The sequence below is a fragment of the Stigmatopora nigra genome, chromosome 5 (genome assembly GCF_051989575.1).
Source record: "Stigmatopora nigra isolate UIUO_SnigA chromosome 5, RoL_Snig_1.1, whole genome shotgun sequence".
NCBI classification, from domain to species: Eukaryota; Metazoa; Chordata; class Actinopteri; order Syngnathiformes; family Syngnathidae; genus Stigmatopora; species Stigmatopora nigra.
In genome coordinates this window covers 2,909,823-2,937,004 of record NC_135512.1, presented here as the reverse complement: position 1 = coordinate 2,937,004, position 27,182 = coordinate 2,909,823, and the positions used below count along the sequence as shown (strand labels likewise).

The 27,182-nt window shown below is 34.6% G+C and overlaps 1 protein-coding gene and 1 long non-coding RNA gene across 2 annotated transcripts; one reads left to right on the top strand and one right to left on the bottom strand.

Annotated features, from left to right (window-relative positions):
* Positions 1–1,432: 1,432 nt before the first annotated feature.
* Positions 1,433–20,031, top strand: enc3 (ectodermal-neural cortex 3). The gene is made up of 4 exons (XM_077717552.1): positions 1,433–1,702; positions 4,505–5,540; positions 6,066–6,841; positions 19,530–20,031. Exons 2-3 carry the CDS (start codon positions 4,518–4,520, stop codon positions 6,810–6,812), a joined length of 1,770 nt encoding a protein of 589 aa, XP_077573678.1. The 5' UTR covers positions 1,433–1,702; positions 4,505–4,517; the 3' UTR covers positions 6,813–6,841; positions 19,530–20,031.
* LOC144197022 (uncharacterized) lies at positions 16,133–21,305 on the bottom strand. The gene is made up of 4 exons (XR_013326460.1): positions 20,846–21,305; positions 20,639–20,717; positions 19,517–19,616; positions 16,133–16,604 (listed from the first exon to the last, which is right to left on the bottom strand). It is a non-coding gene; the product is annotated as an uncharacterized LOC144197022 (long non-coding RNA).
* Between the last annotated feature and the right edge of the window lie 5,877 nt (positions 21,306–27,182).

Sequence of the window (27,182 nt, the reverse complement as noted above, 5' to 3'; positions counted from 1 at the left end):
ACTACATTAAAACATTGACACCTGAAATAAATATTTGGTTGAACATTATTGATTTTTAATGCAAAAAAGTTAAAGTACAAAGTATGTACATGTTGACATTGCATGCAAAAAAAAAAAAAATATTCGCAAAGCTCTCAGGTATTTCAATTCTTTGGAGAATGTGAGGAATTCTACTGAAGAAACAGTCCCGAGGTTTACCAGGGTGCTTGAACCTACCATCATATGATCTTTTAAGACTTCTACTTATATGGCGTTAATTCTCTGTCATTTACAGAAACTAACAATCATTTTATAATTATATCCTATGAACCTTCACTTAATAATAACAATAATAATATACATTAGTTTACACACTATGCACAAGGTTCAATCCTTCTTCTGGAAAGTTTTTATAACTCTTTTTTTGGTCTTTTTTGGGCATTTATAAACTTAGTTATGTAATATGAAATGCCATTGCCTGAAATAAAAGTAAACATAACATCTAAAATACAAAAAAATAAGACCTTATTTGAATATTAACTGGATTTTCAGGACATAAACTGTTATAATGTCAATTCAAAAAGATATATAAATTCACAGTGCATAGATTAAGGGAACAGAATGTTTGTTTAAAGCATCTGGAAGATACATTTTTACTCTGTTAGTTACTACTTTTGAATATTGTGGCTTGCCACGACATCTGCTCGCCAGAAGTTGAGAGCTTTGCTCTATTTGTTTACAGACGTGTGGCTAAAGTTTGCAAGGCATTTTACTTTCTTGTCCATTGCTAAATTCTTAGCGTCTTGCTTGGAACGTCAATTTTATTTTGTGATATACTTAGATTTTTTTTTTATAACAAAATCAATGTGCATATAGTTACTGTGTGTACATATTTGTTGGCCTGAATGGTAAGTCAGAAAAGTGTGTTTTATTATCATTATACTGGTAGAATGGGATTTAAAACTTCACTACAAAGTGTACAAATTACAACAACAAACACACAGAGGGTTAGGGTTAAGGGTTAGGGTTTGGGTTAGGGTTAGGGTGTGTTTGAATACAAAATGGTTAGGGTTAGGGTGTGTTTAAATACAAAATAGTTATGGTTAGGGTGTGTTTAAATACAAAATGGGTTAATAATTACTAATAATAAGTACTTATTTTATTTCTTAATTCTTGATTATTGTTATTATTTATTGATATATATATAGAAGTTAAAAGTAAAATATAAAAAATAATAAAACCAATAATATATATATAAACCACATTTATACTATATTTACTCCTATTGGCCAATCAATGGCATTATCATCTTGCGGTAACTTAAGGTTGCTAAGAGTGAAACAAAGACAAGGCACCCCCCACTACTAAAGCACCCCGGTCCTAAAATATGATTGGACGAGAGGACTAGATGATGAAAACACAGGGGGAGGAGTCAACCAGCACTACCGAATGCTGCCGTGTGCTCCTCCTCCACCTCATTTACTCACTGCAAGCCGTGCTGTTTAGCAAACTAGCTTCGGACTAACTTCTATTCGATATTACTACTCCCAATTTCGTGACTAATGGACGACAAGTCCCTTGAATGTTTATCCCACAGGATACACTTCAATGGAGAAACTTGGTTTTCTTAGATCGCGAGAAAGATCACGTGAAAGTTTGGAGTAAAAACTCATCGAAAGCCGAACGAAAGAATCCGAAGACACGTCGCTGCCATTCGGTCAAGGTAAGTTTGTTATGTCCACTATTCCACCGTTTTAACTTCATTTCCCCTCGTGTAAGACCCATTTTGTCCATTTTTTACCTTCCCATAAATACGATCTCCTGAATGTAAATACACTTTTTTGAGGGGGTTTGTGTTAGAGGGGGTGTTGTAACCCAATTGGATTTCACGCCGAATCCGTCCACGCAAAGCTCGAACACAGTCGACTGAGATTCAAAAGACGACTTAATGTGATCCGGCGTGGAACAATAGATAGAATGGAGGCGAATGGAGCTCAGTGCTATGCAGTTGATTATTGCTTTTGGGGCTTTTTTGTAGCTACAATGTGCAGAAATGGCTTTAAAGTCGTCAAATTGGGCCAATTTTTGATAGCTGCTTCAAACGGCCTCCATCAAAAATGTCAACCTCAACTTATACTTTAGTTTATGCAGCTATCTTGTCAGTGTGTTGATACTTTTGAAGGTTGTTTTTGTAGTTTTGACTTGCATGAATGCACGACTTTTTCATAATTTATGCCGTACAATGGGGAACAAATTCACCAGACCACCGACTAAAATAATTTTAAAATATTAACTGAGCAATTATGACATTTTTTTTAGCATAATATTTTTTTTTACGTGAAGAATATGCCCTTTTGGATAGTTATATGAACTTTTTGAAAGAAAATACTGGTATTAGAGAGTGGCTAAAATAGAATAAATAACAGACTTGCATTTCAAAATAAAAGAGATGTGGTTAGCAAGATGTTTTTGGCATTGAATTGAATTGTTTCTGTACTTGTCATTTTTCTGAAGGGATTTTGATTGGCATGTTCAAAACATGTTTATTTGTGACCCAAAATGAGTCATAGATGTGTATGTGAGGACAATTGGGGCTGTATGTGGTCCTCTGTCTCTTTAAATGAGGTGGTATAGATAGGTATTATCTAACTTATGTCAAAGTCGTGGCCCGGGGGCCAAATCTGGCCCGCCGTATCGTTTTGTGTGGCCCGGGAAAGTAAATTATGAGTGCTGTCTTTCTGTTTTAGGATCAAATTAAAATGAAAAGTATAGATGTATTTTAAATTTCCTGATTTTCTCCCTTTTAAATCAATAATTGTCATTTTTTAATCCATTTTTTTCTGTGTTTTTTAGTTAAAAATCATTTTGTATGTAAAAATGTAATGTAAAAAATGTAAAAATATATATAAAAAAAGATAAAATAAACATTGTTTTAGATCTATAAAAAAACTGAATATTCAGAGATTTTAATCCATTGGTAATTTAATTGTAAAAAAATAGATCTTTTACTTTTGCTAAATTTAATTTTTTTGGCAAAATTGTGAGAATTTAGTGAATTTGAATTGCCCTGTTTAAAGAATTCCATGTAACTATATGGTAATATTTAATCTCACATAACATTTTATACGCATATTAGCCTATCACACTAAAAACGACCTAATATACTTTTTTAGCTGTAACAACTGTTCACTTACCAAAACCTAACGTCCACCAATTCTACCCAAAAGGACAGAAAAGAACTATAATTGTACTGATAACATAAACACTACTTTTATTGCACTTTTACAGCCACACTACCTTATCCCTGGAATGTGTAATATACACTTTTGGTGTCCTTTTTAAAATTCACTTGACATACTTGGAAACAAGCCTGCACTATTTGGGTCCCAGGAAACACGCTAACATTTACTACCTAGAGCATAAAAATTAACCCAGTTATCGGATACGGCATAGAAATGGACTGTCGTCTATTTCTGACGGGTTTTAAAACCTTGGAGAGCCAACGGGGTCATTCATTAGCTGTCACAGTAGTCGGCATTGAATCACAGCTCTGTAATGTTTATATGGGTGGAAAAAAATGTGATATATGGAGGTACACCGGTGTCATTAGTAACAAGGGTGTGTGTGTGTAAAGGCCAGTTGTTTGTACATTCTTACAGGTTTATTGATATTTTACAGGGAGGGCTCCATGGCGGCTTTTCTTTTAACTCCCTAAAGTCTAAAGTTCATTTCCGTAGCAACATATCAAGTAGTTTTATGAGCGATAACATCCTGCTGTTAGCATGTGCGCTTTTTGTTTGATCATGAAATTGAAGTTAAAGTGAAGTATTGATTATTACTTCTCAAGATGGGATGTTAGATAGTATGTGTTTATATTAGAGCTGGGTGATGGACAAAAATTGTTTCACAATTTTTAAAAAATGATCTATATATCGCTAATTAGTATTAGTATAAATAGTATCAATATATTAAAATCTCTAACTATCGTTTTTGTTTCAAATTTGAAACTTCAAACTGTAATTACGAAGCATTTAAAAGAAAAAACGCCAAGTTAAATTTTGGATCTTTTAGTGGGTCGCCTTAGTGTTGTCCTGCATCTCATAATCGCTAATTTTGGCCGTCTTAGTGCCCTTTTTGCGTTCATGCTTCGTTTTAGCGTCTATTCATAACATGCTAAAACACATTTCCTACTCTTCTTCTCTCAAGCGCTGATCTGGAACTAGCGTTCATCTCCCGACAGCGCCCCCATTCTCCGTGGTGGTCAGCTGGTGTAATTACAGTTTAAAATTATCATTTTTTTTGGACGTTTTCTAATATTATCGTTGACAAAAATTATCTCACGATAATTATTGTTATTGTTTTCTCACTCAGCTCTAATTCATATCATAAGAAGTATTTTTATATGTAGCTATTTACCATAAGGTACTCAAGTGTGTATGATTGGAACACTCTGGTAAACTGTGTAGTTTCTTATCTTAACTAATATTGTGAACTAATTATTTGTTTCTTTTTGTTCCTTTTTCAGCTTAAAATTCACAATGTCTGTCAGTAGCCACGAAAACCGAAAATCTCGCTCCAGCTCGGGCTCCATGAACATCCAACTGTACCACAAGACGTCGCATGCCGACAGCCTTCTGACCCAACTAAACCTCCTCCGCAAGCGTAAAGTCTTCACAGACGTCATCCTAAAAGCCGGCAACCGGTCCTTTCCCTGCCACCGGGCCGTCTTGGCCTCCTGTAGCCGATACTTTGAGGCCATGTTCAGCGGCGGACTCAAGGAAAGCCGCGACCGTGATGTCAACTTCCACGATTCTCTTCATCCGGAGGTGCTGGAGCTACTACTCGACTACGCTTACTCGGCTAGTATCATCATCAATGAGGAAAATGCCGAGTCCCTATTAGAAGCGGGGGATATGCTTCAATTCCATGACATTAGGGATGCAGCTTCAGAGTTTCTAGAGAAGAACCTCCATCAGTCTAACTGTCTCGGAATGATGCTGCTATCCGACGCCCATCAATGCCAGAGATTGTATGAGTTGTCATGGCGCATGTGTCTGGCAAACTTTGCCACCCTCTACAAAACGGAAGACTTCCTGAACCTTCCAAGGGACAAAGTAAGAGAGTTGATCCTCAGCGAAGAGCTGGAGGTTGAAGACGAAAGCTTAGTGTACGAAGCCGTGATTGACTGGGTTAAGGCAGATATGGAGCAGAGACATAACGAACTACCGGAGCTGTTGCGTTGCGTTCGTCTGGCGCTTCTACCCGAGACTTATCTACTCAACAACGTGGCTTCGGAAGAACTGGTCATGTGTCATAAGGTGGGCCGAGAAATCGTGGAAGATGCAGTGCGTTGTAAGATGAGGATTCTCCAAAACGATGGTATCGTGACGGGATTCTGCGCTAGGCCCAGAAAAGTTAGCCAGGCTTTGCTGCTACTCGGAGGACAAACTTTCATGTGTGATAAAGTCTACATGATTGACAACAAGACCAAAGAGATCACTCCAAAAACGGATATTCCGAGTCCCAGGAAGGAATGTAGCGCCTGTGCTATCGGTTGTAAGGTAAGCATATCGTAAAAGTGCGTTATCCGTTTTTAAGTAGAGATGGGTGATAAAATGATAATGATAATTATTGTGAAATAAATTGTGGGAACAATAATATTTAAAAAAATTGATTAAAAAAAATTGATCATTTTATACTGCAATTGCAACATCTGACCATCACAGAGAATGGGGGCGCTGTTGCAAGATGAAGGCTAGTTTTAGACCAATGATCAGGAAAAGAAGAGGATGATGAGGAAATGTGTTTTTAGAAGCTAATGGAGTATGAGTGCAAAAAGACAATAATACGACTAAGATGAGGGATGAGATGCAGGACAACATCAAGTCGACCCACTAAAAGATCCAAATCAATTCTCCCTAGTGTTTTTTATGTATTTATTTATATATATTTTTTTAAGTGCCTCGTAAATACCTGTGCGCAAAAAAGCAACCTTTTTGAAAATGTATCTAACCCACTGTCCTAATTTGAGGACAGCCCTAAAAAGACTATCACTTAAAAAACAAAATCTCATCCTTGTGTTACAGGTTTACGTTACCGGAGGGCGCGGTTCTGAAAACGGAGCCTCTAAAGACGTCTGGACCTACGACACCTTGCATGACGAGTGGTCCAAAGCGGCGCCCATGTTAGTCGCCAGATTCGGACATGGTTCTGCTGAGCTGGATCACATGCTTTACGTGGTGGGAGGACATACTTCACTTGCAGGATCCTTTCCAGCTTCGCCATCTGTATCGCTCAAACAGGTAGAACAGTACGACCCGCAGACTAATAAATGGGCGCTGGTTGCTCCTCTCAGAGACGGTGTTAGCAACGCCGCTGTCGTTGGCGCTAAAAACAAACTCTTCGCCTTTGGTGGAACCAGCGTCAACAGAGACAAATATCCCAAGGTTCAATGTTTCGACCCCTGCCAGAATCGGTGGTCCGTTCCGGCGGTTTGCCCTCAGCTTTGGCGTTACACCGCGGCAGCCGTTGTGGGGAACCATGTCGTCGTAATCGGGGGCGACACAGAATTCTCAGCAAGCTCCGCCTACCGGTTCAACAGCGAGACGTATCAGTGGTCAAAGTTTGGAGATGTGACCGCTAAACGGATCAGTTGTCATGCGGTGGCGTCGGGGAACAGACTCTATGTGGTTGGAGGCTACTTTGGGGCTCAACGGTGTAAGACTCTGGACTGTTATGATCCATCGTCGGACTCTTGGGACAGTGTGACCAGTGTTCCCTACTCGCTCATTCCTACAGCGTTTGTCAGTACTTGGAAGTATCTGTCGGCTTAGAAGCGCCTGGATGCATTCGACTTCATAAGGTGAGTACCCTATTTGTAACTCAAATTGTTTTTTTCTGAATCAAGGGTACGGCTTATATGCGCATAATTTAGACTTGACATGCACAAAACCGCAAGATGACAAAAGCAAAACGCTATAACGTAAGACAATGCGGTTGATATGTGTTTTATTTCAGAATATAGAAAAGATAAACAGATAAAACGCTAAATAAAATTTATTTTAATGTCTAAGAATGAAATTCAAGGGGAAAAAAATCGCAAAAAAAACGCATAAAACGTGAAAAAACTCAATGATTCGTGCCTGCAATTGCTAGCTCAGGGTGCCGCCATCTTACCTGGGGATGAAATATTTCCAGGTTGTACTGCTCACATGACTCCCTTTTTGAATTTGTCTATGTCCAAACAACACCCTTTTGGAATGTACAATCCATCAGAAAATTCAGTATCTCAGAAATATCAAGTGCGATGATTTTTCTCAAGATTTTCCCTATTAAAACCTTGAATATGGAGGTGAAAATTGTCAATCAGGGGGCGGCTTATATGAGAGAAATAGTCAAAATCAACGATTTTAAGGGTGCGACTGAGGCGAAGACAATACGCTAATTCTTTCCCTACGACACCTCACTCAGGTAAATCTCAGTTTGAGCTAGACTAGGCCAGTTTCCAAACATGTCCTGTTGCCAGGGTTGCTACCGGTTACAGTTACACATTATCTAGCTGCTGTGGTGAGCGAGTGTTGGATAAACACGCTGGTCCGCAGAGCTGGAGGAATGTCAGCGGCGTTGCTAATTACAGAGCCCAGCGCTGCGATACAGGGACTCTGTCATTGGATCAGGCCCGTGCTTGTAGTGCTAGGGAGATGAATAAGTCGGCGAATATGTTTGGTTGGGAAGGAGGACTAGATATTTTGTGGGTTTCAGGAATTGAACAGTGCGGAGTAACGGTAGGGGTGTTTGAGTTAATAGGAATAACGACAATTTATCTCTTGTAGTACTGTATTTTCATGACTATAAGGCGCACATTATTATATGGCGCACCCACAATGAAGGCGCACTGTCTATTTTGGAGAAAATTTAAGACTTTTAAGTGCGCCTTATAGTGGTGAAAATACGGTAATTGCTATTGACTTCCAGGTATGAAGCACTCACTACTTTACAGTCACCTCTAGAGCCAGCCATTGTTGATGTTTTTGATTTTTTTGTATACAATCTTGCAGTGGGGGAGGAGCTATATGATGGAAGATGTCGTAAACTAAGATGGCATCTGCATATTTAAAAGTATTGTTTCAGTTCAGGCGTTTGTGTTTTTTTTAATATCCGACAGTGGTGGTTTTTCGTTTTTGGTTTTCTGTTTTTTTCCATATATAAGGCGCACTGGATTATAAGGCGCACTGTCTATTTTGGAGAAAATTTAAGACTTTTAAGTGCGCCTTATAGTCGTGAAAATACGGTAAGTAGTATTGAGTTTTGGGTAGTCCTGGAGTTCTAATTCAAGTAATGTTTAATTCACCAGGGTCACGTAAAGCAGCAAATTTTGGCTAGATGTTGTTTTTATTGTTCGTTTTAGTTGAAAGTTAAGTACCACATGTTTTATTATAACGAGAACCGTCATATAGGAACATTTTATTACCATTTCAACCCTAAAGCTCATACTTTTTTCCCCTTTTAAAAAAAATCCAATGAAAGCTTGTGTGTACAAAAAAATATAGCTTTGATCCTCCTCTGTAGATTGTGTAAATAACAATTCCGTCTATGCGCCGTCCTTCCTATTGCCATGTTATTTTCACTTTGACAGATCGTTTTCAGGGACTTGACAACAACCACATTTTTTTTTGGGTAAACAACAGTGTAACTTCCATATGGGTGTGTTGCACCATGCCAAGACGATGACGTCTAGTTTTTTACAGAACTGACTCCAATGTGGAGGATTGGGGGTTGGGTTTGGAGTGGGGGGGCCTAGCATGACTGCTACTAGGGGACCACTGTCTCTGTGGCACGCATTATGGTTTTTGGGGGCACGGATGGCGACACACAGGCTGGCTGAGGAAAGATCAAAGCGCCGCATCCCTTTGCAGTTACCGTGGCGACAGCCCCACAGCTTTTACATTTAATTACAGTTGAGTGGGGGGAGGGGCAGATATGTGAAATGGCCACTTGTTGAAATGGGAGGAGAGTTTTAGCAATGGGTGTGTGGAATTGTTGTCTTTCTGTATATACAGTCATACCTCTACTTATGAATGTTTTTTTGTATTATTTTCAACTTACGAAAGGTTTTTATGCAAATTAATGCCTCGAGATACTATTTTTTTGTGTTTCTCACATCTTATTTACAAAATTGGAGCATTCTGACTAATTTAAAAGGGTTTAGTTGGTAGTTGTGTGAGGACTGAAACGGATTAGAGGATTTACATATAAAGTTCACCTACTTACGAAATTTTCTAGTTATGAATAAAAGTCTTGGAACCAATTTATTTTGTAAGTAGAGGTACGGCTGTATTGTTACAATCATTTTTTTCAGATGTACTGGCATTATTTTGCGTATAATAATTGAATTTGGTCTTTTTTTCTAAAATTGAGTCTTGAAAGAGGACGTCGTCTTATATTCAAGCCGATACGAACATATTTTCTTATGAAAAAAGTTCTGGAACTAATTCATTTTGTAAGTAGAGGTACGACTGTATTGTTACAATCATTTGTTTCAGATGTACTGGCATTATTTTGTATATAATAATTGAATTTAGTCTTTTTTTTAAACTTGAGTCTTGATAAAAGAGGTCGTCTTATATTCAGGGCCAATACGATGCATATTTTCTTATGGAAAAAGTTCTGGAACCAATTCATTTTGTGAGTAGAGAGGTATGACTGTTTACGTATTGGAGTTGCATGTGCGGCACAAGTCAAACCAGAAGCCAAGCTGTATTTTGACCGCTTTGGAGACTAATGCCTGCCTAAAAATACTTAGCTCCAGAGGCTGTCAACGTTCAGCTGGGGTCAGAGAGGAATGAATAATTGTGTGGCTGTAACTCGTGCATGCGTTTCATTTCATGTTTTTATGGCAAGGTCGAAAACCTCCACTCAGCTGTTTAAGTACTGTATTTGCGCTTTCATGTAGTGCCAAGAGACAAATTGTAGACATTTATTTAAGCACACAGTTGAAAAGGTAAATTTAGGTACATTACACACAGCAATTAATAACTGAAAACGAATTTAGAGTGTATAAAGTTATGTTTTTGACGAAGTAACATTTCAAAACAAGCTTTGGGGTGAGTTTTTTATGTAAAGGCTGAAACTGGCAATGGGAAAAAAACAAAAGGACATTCTTAAGAGGACAATGGGAACATGACTCATAGCAAAAACAACCACGAAGGACCATGTTGTTACTTTTCAGTGTGTAATTCGTACTACAATGTCGATACATTTCAGAATAGCTGAGCCAAATAGTCATTTTTCGGTAAAATTTTAACTCTGCAAGGAAATAAATACAAAAAAACAACCAGTAAATCAACTATTACTCAGGTTTTGTTTTAGCTAATATAAGTCAACACTGATTTAACCAATTGACGAAAAAAGTACTTTTCAAAATAATGGAACGGTTTAACAACGTGCAAAATGTTTTTTTAGAACTTCATGTGACGTTTTGAAATATTTCTTCACAATAAGTTCAAATGGCGAGCCAAAAACATTTTTTTTTCAAAAATTTGTAACTTGAAACATTCATACTTGGAGGGATTCGTAAGTAGAGGTAACTTAAAATTTCCATTTTTTTCTTGTGAATTACTAAAAAAAACATTGCCTGATTCTGATTTTTGATTAAAAATGCGTAATTAGTAGTTTGATTAAAAACTGGCGTAGTAAAAAGCGGATAATTGGAATTATTTGACATCTCTGTTGAACGAACCATACTTTGATCATTATTATTGGCTTCTAACAACTTAATTCAATTTGACAACAACCTCCCAAAAAAACGTTATCGACCCATTAACCTTCACTCCCATCTCCCCCAAATTATAAACATAAGTCTGACTTTAACGTCTCCAACGAAAACCCACGCCATGGACAACACCTGGCGAGGCCACGGGTCGCTAAGGAGGGGGTTGTCGGCGAGCTAACGCCGTCCCGGGACATCTGCCGTAAATTGGAAAGGTCTTGGGATCACGGAGGCGGAGCCAGGGGCCCCCCATTTCACTCAATACTAATGTTTTATTAATGCCTGACCGCCGGGACCACCGAGCGCCCCCTTAGCCAATTGCATCGGCGTACAACAAACGCAGTTAGCAGCACGTGTGCGCACACTCTTGGCGTCCAATCCCTTGAGTAATCAATCTGCTCATTTGCATAACTCTAATGGCCTTTTTATTGGAGCTTTTTTTCTGAGTGAAACGTAAAAGAAAGGGAGAGCCGAGAAGGTGCTTCAAATGACTGAATACATCGCCCACGCTAATTTGATTAGGCCCTCAAAAAGAGACGAGCCATCATATAGTTACAGGGGCCTCTTGGAGGGGGCCAGCTGGCATGAGACAAAGTATGCCCGCACTTGCTAATTAATCGCCAATTGCATGGAATTTGCGCTTCTGAAGTGGCACCAAAGTGGCACGGTTTGGGTTATAGGGACACTCTTTGTTACAGGCTTTTATCGTAAGGATGCCTAATTATCCTCTGCAGCTGTAGCAAGACGTTTTTTTAGATAACAGACAATGCTAGCGACGTGGAAAGGTTTCAAATATAGCGGAATGCTAACTGGATGTTAGTAAACATGGCTAAAAAAGACAAGAAACTATATACATATTCAAACTTTATGTAGACTTTCGCTACCGTGACTGTGTGAAACACTACACAAGGCGCTGCCAGTTAAAACCCTTTATGGTGTGTGTCAAAGTGGCGGCCCGGGGGCCAAATCTGGCCCGCCGCATCATTTTTTGTGGCCCGGGAAAGTAAATTATGAATGGCGACTTTCTGTTTTAGGATCAAATTCAAATGAAGAGTATAGATGTATATTAAATTTCCTGATTATGCCCCTTTTTAAATAAATAAGTGTAATTTTTAAAATATTTTTTTCAGTGTTTTTAGTTCAAAAATCATCTTGTAAAATCTAAAAAAAATATATAAAAAAGATAAAATAAACATTGTTTTAGATCTATGAAAAAACTGAATATTCAGGGATTTTAATCCAGTTCTTTTAATCCATTTCTAAAAAAATATTACATAAAAATACACAAAAAAATGTTTGTTTGCCAGCCGATGTAATCGCGTGCCCTACCTATCAAGGATTCAAACTACACCTCAAAAAGACAAAACGTTACATACCCGTACACAATTAAATGCATTCTTGAGGAGTGTTGGCAATTCCACATACTTCAAAAACAAGTTTCTACAGGCAATGTTTTTTTGTGTGTGTTTCTAGATTAGACTTGAACTACTTCCCCCCTAATAAGCCTAAGAAGTTAGATAATGCTTTTAATTCTAATTAGCTTTCCATTTAGCAGGGTTCACCTCAGCGTGTACTTGGAGAGATTGGCGAGGTCATTCAGAGAATCGTAAACACTTTGACAGGGGGAAAGAAAAATTAGCGTATGCTAGCACATAGCATAGCTAAGTCGTTTAGTTTGAGTTTTTCCCTCGTGTAATGTTTCTACAAGCACTGGGCGAAGCGTTGCATTTTTTTTATTGTATTTTCTACTTCACGTTAAGTAGCCGTCCATTATTCTAGGGTGAGGACATTTGTGTGCATCATTTTCAGAATATTTTGAAGGGAATACAAATGCAAACAACTCTCGATAGGTTGCATCTGAAAGTCAGGGTGGAGGCGTGGCTAATAGAGCCCAAAATGTATCAAAAATTTAAACAAAATTAGATAGTTTAGTGTAAGATTAGATTAAATGTATTTTTGAGTGTCTGCATCGTAATCCAAGTTCATTTAAATTTGTTTATGTTACAAGCGCGTTGCCGTGCAAAAAAGTTTCACTCTTAATTTAAATCCGTCTAATTTTAGTACTACTAAACTACTAGTTATTTGTTACTTTGTTAATAGATGGCGAATTTGAATAAATACAAATGTTTCCAATCGAATATCCAGTTTTTTTTTTTTAGAGGGTTGGAACAAATTAATTTGTTTTTAGTTAATTTCTATAGGAAACGCTCATTTGAGTTACATGTAAATTGACATACAAGCTTAGTCCTGGAACGCTTTAAGCTCATATCTCGAGGTACCACTGTATATGTAAATACGTAAAAAAAACTTTCAGAAGAGAACTACACAGTCACCTCTAGAGCCAGCCACGTATAGTGTATCGACTTAATAAAAAATTGAGCTATTAAGTTGTCACTCAATAAAGTAAAAACAGGCTTGTTCTTGTCTCCACATTGTTGGGGACGGAAAAATTTCAGACAGCTGCATAGTAATGAAAGTTAAGTTTAAAAAAGCCATGGCTCTTGTTATTAAAAAGTAATGATGGCCGTCACTCAGTGAAGTACTAAGCGCTGAGAAGTAGCTTTGTCATCATCTCCACTTCACAAAGATTAAACATGCCGTGAAATCCATAGAGAGATGCGGGGGTGCCGTGGTTTTGCAATTTTTCAAGTCTTTTTCACAGTAAATATTTTGGTATCAGTATGCTACTAGAATGTTTACTGCAGTTTACTTCCATTTCCTACTTCAAACATAGGAATGTTATTTGCTTAGTCAGTTGAAAGTAGGTCAGAAGTCGACCAATCAGGTTGTTTACCTTTTTTTGCCAAAAAGCTGAGGTTTGACTTTAGCTGAAAAAAAAATGGGAGCAGCTTTGAAAATTGTCAATAAGCGATTACTTTAATTTCACGACTATAAGGCGCACTTAAAAGTCTTAAATTTTCTCCAAAATAGACAGTGCGCCTTATAATCCAGTGCGTCTTATATATGGAAAAAACAGAAAACCAAAAACAAAAACCCACAGCTGTCGGATATTCAAAAAAACACTAATGCCTGAATTGAAAAAAAAACTTAAATATGCCATCTTAGTTTACAAAATCTTCCATCATATAGCTCCTCCCCCACTGCAAGATTTTATACCCAAAAAAATCCAAAACATCAACAATGGCTGGCTCTAGAGGTGACTGTGTAGTAGTGAGTGGTTCATACCTGGAAGTCAATAGCAATTACCCTATTTTTACGACTATAAGGTGCACTTAAAAGTCTTAAATTTTCTCCAAAATAGACAGTGCGCCTTATAATACAGTGCGCCTTATATATGGAAAAAATGTCATTCATTGAGGGTGTGCCTTATAATGCAGTGTGCCTTATAGTCGTGAAAATACGGTAACTTTCGCTTGGACTTGTTTCGTAATTCGGACAAACCGAGCGTGGTTAAACGAGTCGAGATGAGAGGGAGTGAGCACTCATCCGCCGACAAACGATGATAATTAGGGGTAAACATGCCGTTCCTCCAAATATCCAGTGGAACATTCCTTCTTAACTGCAGGGCCCCGGAACTATCTGCGGTGGCAGCTGGAGATCAGAACTGCCAAAACATTTAACAAGAGTTGTGAAAATGGTGCTCAAGTGTAGTAGGAATGTTAGGACAGATCCAGAAGGATCCTTTTATGTAGAAGACGCACTTGCTTTTTGGTTAGGATATCATGGCCGCCTTCAAGATCAAAAGATTTGCAGATATATATTTTTTTACTCAATTATGATCTAGATGAGAGATGGACAGACTGGTCTTGGCTGGCTGTGGGTGAAGGTTTTGTTTTTAATTAAGAAAATGACCATGTATAGTAAGGCTTTTTTCTTTAAAAATTGACAGTATTGGGAGGCTTTTTCCCTCCTAAAAAATAACATTAGTATAGTAAGGCTTTTTTTTCTTTAAAAAAACGACATAGTATAGTAAAGCATTTTTCTTTAAAAAACGACGGTGTAGTAAGACTTCTCGCAAAAAAACGACATAGTATACTAAGGCTTTTTCCCACGCAAAAACGACATAGTATAGTAAGGCATTTTTTTCGCGAAAAAACGACACAGAATAGTAAGGCTTTTTTATTGAAAAAAAACGACAGAGTATAGTAAGGCTTTTTTTCTTAAAAAACGACATAGTATAGTAAGGCTTTTTTTCTTAAAAAAACGACATAGTATAGTTAGGCTTTTTTTCTTAAAAAAACGACTTAGTTTAGTATGGCTTTTTTTTCTTAAAATAACGACATAGTTTAGTAAGGCTTTTTTTCTTAAAAAACGACATAGTATAGTAAGGCTTTTTTTCTTTAAAAACGACATAGTATAGTAAGGCTTTTTTCTTAAAAAAACGACATCATAGTATAGTAAGGCTTTTTTCTTAAAAAACGACATAGTATAGTAAGGCTTTTTTTCTTAAAAAACGACATAGTATAGTAAGGCTTTTTTTCTTAAAAAAAACGACATAGTATAGTAAGGCTTTTTTTCTTAAAAAACGACATAGTATAGTAAGGCTTTTTTTTGCTAAAAAAACGACATAGTATAGTAAGGCTTTTTTTCTTAAAAAACGACATAGTATAGTAAGGCTTTTTTTCTTAAAAAACGACATAGTATAGTAAGGCTTTTTTTTCTTAAAAAAAACGACATAGTATAGTAAGGCTTTTTTTTTGCTAAAAAAATGACATAGTATAGTAAGTCTTTTTTCTTAAAAAACGACATAGTATAGTAAGGCTTTTTTTCTTAAAAAACGACATAGTATAGTAAGGCTTTTTTCTTTAAAAAACGACATCATAGTATAGTAAGGCTTTTTTCTTAAAAAAACGACGTAGTATAGTAAGGCTTTTTTTCTTAAAAAACGACATAGTATAGTAAGGCGTTTTTTCTTAAAAAACGACATAGTATAGTAAGGCTTTTTTTCTTAAAAAACGACATAGTATAGTAAGGCTTTTTTCTTAAAAAAACGACATCATAGTATAGAAAGGCTTTTTTTCTTAAAAAACGACATAGTTTAGTAAGGCTTTTTTTCTTAAAAAACGACATAGTAGAATAAGGCTTTTTTTCTTAAAAACGACATAGTATAGTAAGGCGTTTTTTCTTTAAAAAACGACATAGTATAGTAAGGCTTTTTTTTCTTAAAAAACGACATAGTATAGAAAGGCTTTTTTTCTTTAAAAACGACATAGTATAGTAAGGCTTTTTTCGTCAAAAAAACGACATAGCATAGTAAGGCTTTTTATCGATAAAAAACGACATAGTATAGTAAGGCTTTTTTGGTCAAAAAACGACATAGTATAATAAGGCTTTTTTTCTTAAAAAACAACATAGCATAGTAAGGCTTTTTTCTTAAAAAACGACATAGTATAGTAAGGCTTTTTCATAGAAAAAAGGACCATGTATAGTAAGGCTTTTTTATTGAAAAAAAATGACATAGTATAGTAAGGCTTTTTCATAGAAAAAAGGACCATGTATAGTAAAGCTTTTTTATTGAAAAAAAAATGACATAGTATAGTAAGTCTTTTTTCTTAAAAAACGACATAGTATAGTAAGGCTTTTTTTCTTAAAAAACGACATAGTATAGTAAGGCTTTTTTCGTTAAAAAACGACATAGTATAGTTCAAGATAAGTATGCCCAATTGGTGTAGAGGTTAAGTCACTGGACTTCCGTGTGGGAGATCTGGGTTCAAATCCCGGTTGGGACACGTTTTATCTTAGTTGTTTCTGTGGACTTGTACTCTAGAAACTCAAATGATTACAAAGCAAAGTGTAGCTGCTTGGTGGCGCAGAGGTTAGTTCACTGGACTCCCGTCTGGGAGACCTGGGTTCGATTCTCGCTGTCATCGTCTGACTGATCACGACACCATATAGTCTGGAAAAAAGAATAAGAAGAAGAAAAAATAAAAACCTTTTTAATTTATATTAAACATTTAGTCATATTTTAGGCTTTTTTTCTTAAAAAACGACATAATATAGTAAGGCTTTTTTTCTAAAAAAACGACATAGTATAGTAAGGCTTTTTTATCTAAAAAAATGACATAGTATAGTAAGGCTTTTTTTCTTAAAAAAACACATAGTATAGTAAGGCTTTTTTAATTAAAAAACGACATAGTATAGTAAGGCTTTTTTTTCTTAAAAAACGACATAGTATAGTAAGGCTTTTTTTCTTAAAAAACGACATAGTATAGTAAGGCTTTTTTTCTAAAAAAAACGACATAGTATAGTAAGGCCTTTTTTCTGAAAAAAAACGACATAGTATAGTAAGGCTTTTTTTCTTAAAAAACAACATAGTTTAGTAAGGCTTTTTTTCTTAAAAAATGACATAGTATAGTAAGGCTTTTTTTCTTAAAAAACGACATAGTATAGTAAGGCTTTTTTCCAAAAAAACGACATAGTATAGTAAGGCTTTTTTTTCTAAAAAAAACGACATAGTATAGTAAGGCTTTTTGCTTAAAAAAAACGACATAGTTTAGTAAGGCTTTTTTTTTCTTAAAAAACGACATAGTATGGTAAGGCTTTTTTTCCAAAAAAACGACATAGTATAGTAAGGCTTTTTTTTCTAAAAAAAAACGACATAGTATAGTAAGGCTTTTTGCTTAAAAAAACGACATAGTTGAGTAAGGCTTTTTTTTTTCTTAAAAAACGACATAGTATAGTAAGGCTTTTTGCTTAAAAAACGACATAGTATAGTAAGGCTTTTTTTCTTAAAAAAACGACATAGTATAGTAAGGCTTTTTTTCTTAAAAAACGACATGGTATAGTAAGGCTTTTTGCTTAAAAACGACATAGTATAGTAAGGCTTTTTTTTCTTAAAAAACGACATAGTATAGTAAGGCTTTTTTTTTCTAAAAAAAAACGACATAGTATAGTAAGGCTTTTTTTCTTAAAAAAACGACATAGTATAGTAAGGCTTTTTGCTTAAAAAACGACATCATAGTATAGTAAGGCTTTTTTCTTAAAAAACGACATAGTTTAGTAAGCCTTTTTTCTTAAAAAACGACATAGTTTAGTAAGGCTTTTTTTTCTAAAAAAACGACATAGTATAGTAAGGCTTTTTTTCTTAAAAAACGACATAGTATAGTAAGGCTTTTTTTCTTAAAAAACGACATAGTATAGTAAGGCTTTTTTTCTTAAAAAAACGACATAGTATAGTAAGGCTTTTTTTCTAAAAAAAAAAACGACATAGTATAGTAAGGCTTTTTTTCTAAAAAAACAACATAGTATAGTAAGGCTTTTTTTCTTTAAAAACGACATAGTATAGTAAGGCCTTTTTTCTGAAAAAAACGACATAGTATAGTAAGGCTTTTTTTCTTAAAAAACGACACAGTATAGTAAAGCTTTTTTTCTTAAAAAAACGACATAGTATAGTAAGGCTTTTTTTCTTAAAAAACAACATAGTTTAGTAAGGCTTTTTTTCTTAAAAAATGACATAGTATAGTAAGGCTTTTTTTCTTAAAAAACGACATAGTATAGTAAGGCTTTTTTCCAAAAAAACGACATAGTATAGTAAGGCTTTTTTTTCTAAAAAAAACGACATAGTATAGTAAGGCTTTTTGCTTAAAAAAAACGACATAGTTTAGTAAGGCTTTTTTTCCCTTAAAAAACGACATAGTATAGTAAGGCTTTTTTTCTTAAAAAAACGACAGTATAGTAAGGCTTGTTTGCTTAAAAAAACGACATAGTATATTAAGGCTTTTTTTTCTTAAAAACGACATAGTATAGTAAGGCTTTTTTTCCTAAAAAAACGACATCGTATAGTAAGGCTTTTTTTTCTAAAAAAACGACATCGTATAGTAAGGCTTTTTTTTCTAAAAAAACGACATAGTATAGTAAGGCTTTTTTTCTAAAAAAAAAACCGATGTAGTATAGTAAGGCTTTTTTTCTAAAAAAAACCGACATAGTATAGTAAGGCTTTTTTTCCTTAAAAAACGACATAGTATAGTAAGGATTTTTTTCTTAAAAAAACGACATAGTATAGTAAGGATTTTTTTCTTAAAAAACGACATAGTATAGTAAGGCTTTTTTTCTAAAAAAACGACATATATAGTAAGGCTTTTTTTTCTAAAAAAACGACATTGTATAGTAAAGCTTTTTTTCTTAAAAAACGACATAGTATAGTAAGGCTTTTTTTCTTAAAAAACGACATAGTATAGTAAGGCTTTTTTTCTTAAAAAACGACATAGTATAGTAAGGCTTTTTTTTTCTAAAAAAAACGACATAGTATAGTAAGGCTTTTTTTTCTAAAAAAAAATGACATAGTATAGTAAGGCTTTTTTTCCTAAAAAAACGACATAGTATAGTAAGGCTTTTTATCTTTAAAAAATGACAGTATAGTAAGGCATTTTTTTCTTTAAAAAACGACATAGTATAGTAAGGCTTTTTTCCCCTAAATAACGACATAGTATAGTGAGGTTTTTTTTCTCTAAAAAACGACATAGTATTTAGTAAGGCATTTTATCTTTAAAAATGACATAGTATAGTATGGCGTTTTTTCTTTAAAAAATGACATAGTATAGTAAGGCTATTTTTCTTTAAAAAACGACATAGTATAGTAAATAGCTATTTACACAGAAGCGTAGTGTATTTATCAGCTATCTACACGACCGGCTTAATCTTACATTCCGCAGGGGATGGCGGGTCAGCGGCGCCACTAGTGCTACGCCTCACGAGGCCACGCTAAGCTGTATAAAATGTCTGTTTGACAAGCTGACAGGAGACCCGGAGTCCTCGGCAACATACTTGTGTGGTCGTCACCGGAGCGGAACATTAATCTTTTCTATTCACCTTCTCTCCACAGCAACCAGGATGAAGGGCGCAAGAGTTCCTCGCCAAACGTTCAGCGTTCCCACCCCTCCGTAACGTCAACACAGGCCTGGCTGGGTTCCTGGAAAGGCTACAAGAAGTGAAAGAACGTTTTGGTATAGCTTCTTTCCACCGGATGTGTTTACCCAAGGACGCCTTGTGTAACTTTCTCACGTCGCGGTTGCCGTGCGCCGTTTTGAATGAAAGACGGTGAGCACAAAGCGCCGTGATTTGATGTAACCCTCCGTCGACATCGACAAAAATTTTGACTGAAGTTCTTTGAACATTTTTGCCAAAAAGGAGAGTCCGATTTTCTTCCTCGTTACACTGGGCTTTCACTCAGGTGGAACGAATTGAACTGCTGACTGATTACATTTTTCCCTTATTTTATGTTTTTTTTTTAATCATTTCAAAATGACCGCGCAGAATAACTTTTTTGGACAAGTTTTTGGTAAAAAAAAATGTAAAAAAAAAAATTTGGACACGTTTTTGGTATAAAAAATGTAAAAAAAAAAATTTGGACACGTTTTTGGTAAAAAAAAATGTAAAAAAAATATTTGGGACAAGTTTTTGGTAAAAAAAAAAAGTAAAACAAATTTAGACACGTTTTTGGTAAAAAAAAATGTAAAAAAAATTTAGGACACGTTTTTGGTAAAAAAAAAAATGTAAAAAAAAATTTGGTAAAATTTTTTTTTTTTTACCCATTTTGGCTCTAATCTGGATCGTCTCGGTTACTGGAATCACATGCTAACGTCATCGCCGATTGCTACTATTGTCATGCTTTATTTGATATGAATATAGCGTATTAGCAAGCAATGTACCCAGACAGTCTATAGAATTTTGAACTTAGTGCATACTGACTGGGCATCCTTGTCCAATTGGGAGAAAATTTTTAGACTTCTAAGTATGCCTTACTCGAGTAAAAATGATCCCTGTTGAATTCATACATTATTTTTTTAAATTACTTAATAAGGGGAATGAATTACAATCATTAATAAGGGGAACAATTGGCTGAAATGGAAGCAACTTGATTGGAAAATGGAGCTAACAAAACGTGTCCAAACCAGAAAGACTAAAAGTGTGTGATTTTTTGTGTATACTTACAACTCTTCCTGTCTCTATTTTGAGAACGTTGGACTTGGGCTTCCCTCAATTTTGGCCAACTTAAATTTAGATCTTCATCCTGAAATGAAAATACAAGTTGGCAAAGGGTGAAGATGTTACTTATTTTTATGTGTGTGTGTGTGTGTGTGTGTGTCTCAGGGTTATGTAAATATATATATATGTATTTTTTTTCTCATTTTTTCTTACCGCATGAAGAGGGATTGACTTGGTTTACTCCGGAATGATGACCTCTTGGTTTTATGTCTTTAAATGTTCTTTAAATGTTATTTTTTGTGTGAATGTACAAGTTGATTGACAAAGGTTTTTAAATTTTTTTTTGATAACATCTGCAGTGATTTTTTCCATCTGAAAATACCAGTGTGTTACTTACAAGTCAGATTTGAATCATTTAAAACTGCCAAAACCTGAATATTAATAAGAAAAAAACAAGTTTAGGACTATTTAAAAATATGTCCTAAGTTATTTATGGCTACTGTAACATTTGAGATTCTTAAATAGATGGAAAAGTTTGTATATTTTCTTAATTGAACGTTTTTTTTATTTGCACAGTTTGTACGAACGCTCTTTGTGGTCTTAACTTCATTTACGTTTTTTTTTTTAATGAAGCTTAATTTGACATTGTTACTTTTCTTCCTATTAATGTCAATAAAGAGATACTTTTTAAAAAGATGCATATTAGCTAAGTGTTTTTTGTGGATTTTATATGTGAATCACAAAATATAACGATTAAAACTCATTATAAATCACTTTAAATTAATTAATTTATTAAACCATGATGATCATGTCTTGAATGGACAATTTGTTTTTTTAATGTTTTGTCCTTCAAAACCACTAAAGTTGATTTTAACTCATTAAAACGTAGGTTAAGACCTTTTGAGATTTTACATCCATTTTCAAGGTCTCTTAAATTTATAGTCGTATTTTTGTTTTTTTCATAAACGCTGAATTTATGACTTAAAAAATGATGACCAAATTGAGAGTACGGCTTATATGTGCATAAATTAGACTTGAAATGCACAAAGCGGCCTATACGGAAATTAATCTCTAAATAGAGAAAAGATAAACAGATAAAATGCTTAATTCAATTAGTTTTGATGTCTGTGATAGAAAAAAAAATCTTTCAAAAAACGTTAAAAAAAACTCACCTACTTGCGCTTGTTATTGTTCGCTCAGGGTGCCGTCATCTTACCTTTAAATGGAGACATAACACAAGACATTAATTTTGACGTCTATGAATGAAATTCAAGAAAACATATAAATCATATCTTGCATAAAAATGTGAAAAAACTCACCTACTTGTGGCTGAAATTGCTCGCTCAGGGTGCCGTCATCTTACCTAAGGATGACAAACTTGACTGCTACGGTTTTCCCTTCAAAGTAACACGTTTGTATTTAATTTTGTATTTAGAACATTTGGATATAATTGTGAATGGATTAAAAGAACTGGATTAAAATCCCTGAATATTCAGTTTTTTATAGATCTAAAACAATGTTTATTTTAGCTTTTAATATATATTTTTAGATTTTACTAAATTATTTTTGAACTAAAAACAGAAAAAATGATTAAAAAATTACAATTATTGATTTAAAAAGGTGGAAACTCAGGAAATTTAATATATAGCTTTCCTCTTCATTTTAATTTACTAGTAATATAAATAACTTAGATATAGTTTTTATAAATGGATTAAATGAACTGGATTAAAAGCCCTGAATATTCCGTTTTTTTATAGATCTAAAACATTGTTTATTTGAGCTTTTTTATATATATTTTTAGATTTTACTAAATTATTTTTGAACTAAAAAAAGAAAAAATTATTAAAAAATGACAATTATTAATTTAAAAAGGTGGAAACTCAGGAAATGTAATATATATCTTTTCTCGTCATTTTAATTTACTAGTAATATAAATAACTTAGATATAGTTTTTATAAACGGATTAAATGAACTGGATTAAAAGCCCTGAATATTCAGTTTTTTATAGATCTAAAACATTGTTTATTTTAGCTTTTTAAATATATTTTTACATTTTACAAAATGATTTTTGAACTAAAAACACTGAAAAATTGATTAAAAAATTACTTATTGATTTAAAAGGGGGAAAATCAATAAATCTAATATACATCTATACTCTTAATTTTAATTTGATCCTAAAACAGAAAGTCGGCACTCATGATTTACTTTCCCGGGCCACACAAAATGATGTGGCGGACCAAATTTGCCCCCCGAGCCGCCACTTTGACACCCGGTGCTTTAAGACAATGCGGAAGATGAAACATGCCAATTTGAAAAGAAAATTGGATGGGTAGGTTGGGTAGGAGGGGGGGTATAGTTGGCAGTCTAGGGGGTGTTGGTCAATGGCTCTTATTGTAATGCAAAGCGGGCGATTTCAAACACAACTCTTCGACAACGCCATTAACCAGCGTGAATAAATCGTCTTTTGAACGTTGGGCGCTCACAAAAGAACATCAGAGACCGCCAAAACAAAAAAAAAGATTAGGATGGGGAGAGGGTATGAGTTTGGGGGGGGGGGGGGGGGGGGCACTAACTGCCATAACAATCTGTCTATATTGCAAGCCTGGGAGGGGAGGGGTGGATTTAGTGCATGTATGAGGTGGGAGGAGCCTAGTTTGGACTTCTTGTTAAAAGGATGCAGCGAAGTGGAACGGACTTTGCACACCCAAATTTTGCCGTGTGTCTGCTGGCTCGAGACCACCCGCTGCCCCCCCGCGCCAGTCCGGCGTGGACACAAAGACGCCTCCCCTCGATGAGGCCGCATGCAACATCCCCAGGGGGGAGGGGGGGGGTTTGGTGTAACGCTTCTGCTGGATGGATGGATCAATGTGGACCTTCTGGCCAAACTAGATTATTGGAGGTCTCCTAATATTTGGGGGTGGGGCTAGGTTGATTTAGTTGGAGAAAGAGGTCAACAAAGTAAGAAAATGACATTTGGCGTGAAAATAATAAATTCAAAATTGGGGGTGTGTAGTCGGATGGTGTTAAAGTGGTGGTCCGCGGGCCGAATTTGGACCGACGCATCATTTTGTGTGGTCCGGGAAAGTCAATCATGAGTGCTGACTTTCTGTTTTAGGATCAAATTCAAATGAAGTATAGATGTATATTAAATATCCTGATTTTGCTCCTTTTGAATCAATAATTGTCATTTTTTAATCAATTTTTCTGTGTTTTTAGTCCCAAAAATCATAATCTAAAAATATAATTTTTAAAAAGCTCAAATAAAGATTGTTTTAGATCGATTAAAAAATTGAATATTCAGGGCTTTTAATCCAGTTCTTTTAATCAATTTTTATAAAAAAAAGTATAGTTGTATATTAAATTTCCTCATTTTCTTCCTTTTAGATCAAAAATTGTCATTTTTTAATCATTTTTTTCTGTTTTTAGTTCAAAAATCCTTTTGTAAAATCAAAAAATATATTTAAAAAAAAGCTAAAATAAACATTGTTTTAGATCTATAAAAAAACTGAATACTCAGGGATGTTAATCAATTCATTAAAAAAAAATCTAAATATTATATCTAAAACTGTCCGGCCCACATAAAATTGAATTGACGTTAAATCTCATAACAGAAATTACCGTATTTTCAGTAGTTGGCATAATTGTGACCAACCAATACGCCAATACAACTAAAGTGAAAAGAAAAGTCCTATAAAATTTGATACCCCGAATAAAAGAGGCCTGCTAACAAGATTGCCAAATTTGCCTGCTTATAATCAAATCACTTCCATAAAATGAGGCTTGAAAATTGGTAGCGGCTGCTTAATTCTACGTTTAAACATGAGTTTCAAATCAAGCTAGGCCAATTCCGTGAATGTATATTGACATTGGTGCAATACATTTTTTTTTGTTTTGTCTAACTTTTAAATAGAAGTGGAGTGGATTATTAAAAGCATATGTCTTGGACACGTGTTGCCATGACCACAAGCACGAAAGCACCAATTCAACTGTACTCGCCTCAGTTTGGGGTGGTCGCTTTTTTTCTTTGCAGGAAGTTGCAAAAACCACGCCACATTGAACACATCAATTAGAACTAGACCTGACAATATACGACTATGTCACATGTGTCAAAGTGGTGGCCGAGGGGCCAAATTTGGCCCGCCGCATCATTTTGTGTGGCCCGGGAGTGCCGACTTTCTGTTTTAGGATGAAATTAAAATGAAAAGTATAGATGTATATAACATTTCCTGATTTCCCCCTTTTTATTCAATAATTGTCATTTTTTTGTCATTTTTTTGTGTTTTTAGTTCAAAAATCCTTTTGTAAACTATAAAATGATTTTTTAACTAAAAATACAAAAGAAAATGGATTAAAAAATTACAATTGGTGATTTAAAATGGGGAAAATCAGGAAATGTAATATACATCTATAATCTTCATTTGAATTTAATATATTTTTAGATTTTACAAAATGATTTTTGAACTAAAAACAGAAGAATTAATAAAAAATTATGAAATATGAAATGAAATATTGATTTAAAATGGGGAAAATCAGGAAATGTAATATACATCTATAATCTTCATTTGACTTTAATATATTTTTAGATTTTACAAAATTATTTTTAACTAAAAACACTGAAAAAATTGATTAAAAATGACAATTATTGATTTAAAAAGGGGGAAAATCAGGAAATTCAATATACATCTATACTCTTCATTTAAATTTGATCCTAAAACAGAAAGTCAGCACTCATCATTTACTTTCCCGGGCCACAAAAAATGATGCGGCGGGCCAAATTTGGCCCGCGGGCCGCCACTTTGACACCTGTGATGGTGTTCGTTTTCAAACTACACTAGAGAAACAAAAAAAACTGAAACTGACATAGCCGTGAGCGAATCGACTCCAAGTATCGCATTCCTCTAATATTTTCTACGACAACAACGAGGCAAAGAGGAAACCAATCAATAAAATCTCCAACTAATTGCAGACTAACGGGAAGGGATCGCCGTCGTCTTGGCGGTGACGCATTGCAAACAAATGAGCAGTAGAGTGAAATGCTTGAAGATACTTACGTGTTTGTCAGCCAAAGTACACGGATACGTATGTGTGTGTTTGTGCCATAAATCTATCCAGAAGAATGGAAGGGTCCATCCAGTTCTGGAAAAAAACAAAATACAAGATCAACCAACAATTTCCAAGTTCAAACCATGTTTTGGGAAAACAAGACGTATATTCGTAGCTACAGTAATCCCTCGAATATCGCGGTTTAGGTAGTAAAAGGTTCGTGGGCCGCTTTAATGTCAACTTGATTTCATGTGGACATTTTAGATATAATATTTAGATTTTTTTTTTTATAAATGGATTAAAAGAACTGGATTAAAACCCCTGAATATTCCGTTTTTTATAGATCTAAAACAATGTTTATTTTAGCTTTTTTTAAATATATTTTTTGATTTTACGAAATGATTTTTGAACTAAAAATACAGAAAAAAATGATTAAAATATTACAATTATTGATTTAAAATGGGAAAAATCAGGAAATTTTTAATATACATTTATACTCTTCATTTTAATTTGATCCTAAAACACAGTCTTTAGATTTTACGAAATGATTTTTGAACTAAAAATACAGAAAAAATGATTTAAAAATTACAATTATTGATTTAAAAGGGGAAAAAAATCAGGAAATTTGATATACATCTATACTTTTCATTTTAATTTTTTAATTTTTCAGGATTTTCACTTTTTTATGGACTTTAATTTTATTTTTTTAATTCTTCAGCGAAATTGCAAAGTAGTGAATTTGCGATAATCGAGGGATTACTGTACTGTCAAAAAAAATCTGTTAGCTAATTGTATTGGAAAATAAAATGGGAATCCAAATTCATAATTTCTATTGCGTCATCTCTAAATTCAAAACATGACCGTTCGCTATTTTTTTTTATTGGAAAACAAACTCAAAATCGTAAAACCAAATGAACTAAATTCCTAGCTACTGTTGCACTGCACAATATTATTTTTTACAACGCATTTAAACATCTTAAATAGATTTTTGCGGATAGTTTTATACACCAGTGTAACGTTTCAAATTCAACATCTGGATATGGGTTGGCCTCCAAATGTTTGGGGAACTCCAAAAGATTTATCCACAACAAAATCCAGCTGTATTACCTTAAAGTACATATTTAATGAGCTAGCTCAAAATCCCAACTAAACATATTCAACGCCAAAATCCATGAACACATTTTGGGCCAAAAAAACTAGCAATTTTCCTTAAAAAAACCTTTCAAAATGTCCCTTTTCCACCCAAAAATCAATTCTTAGCATACATTTCCAAAAACAAGTCTTTTCACAACAATCAACTCCTCCTTTTTACGACTTTTACTGATAAAACCGCCATTTCCCAACACAATAACACCATTACCCTTCAATTGAAACCATGGAAGGGGGTGCCGGAGCACTAACAATTTCCTAAAGTACTTCCCTACTACTTTTACTTCCCGATTCGAACCCCAACGAGTCAAATTTCCACGTTATTGTAACAAAAACCAGTTTCCCGAATGTTCCTTTT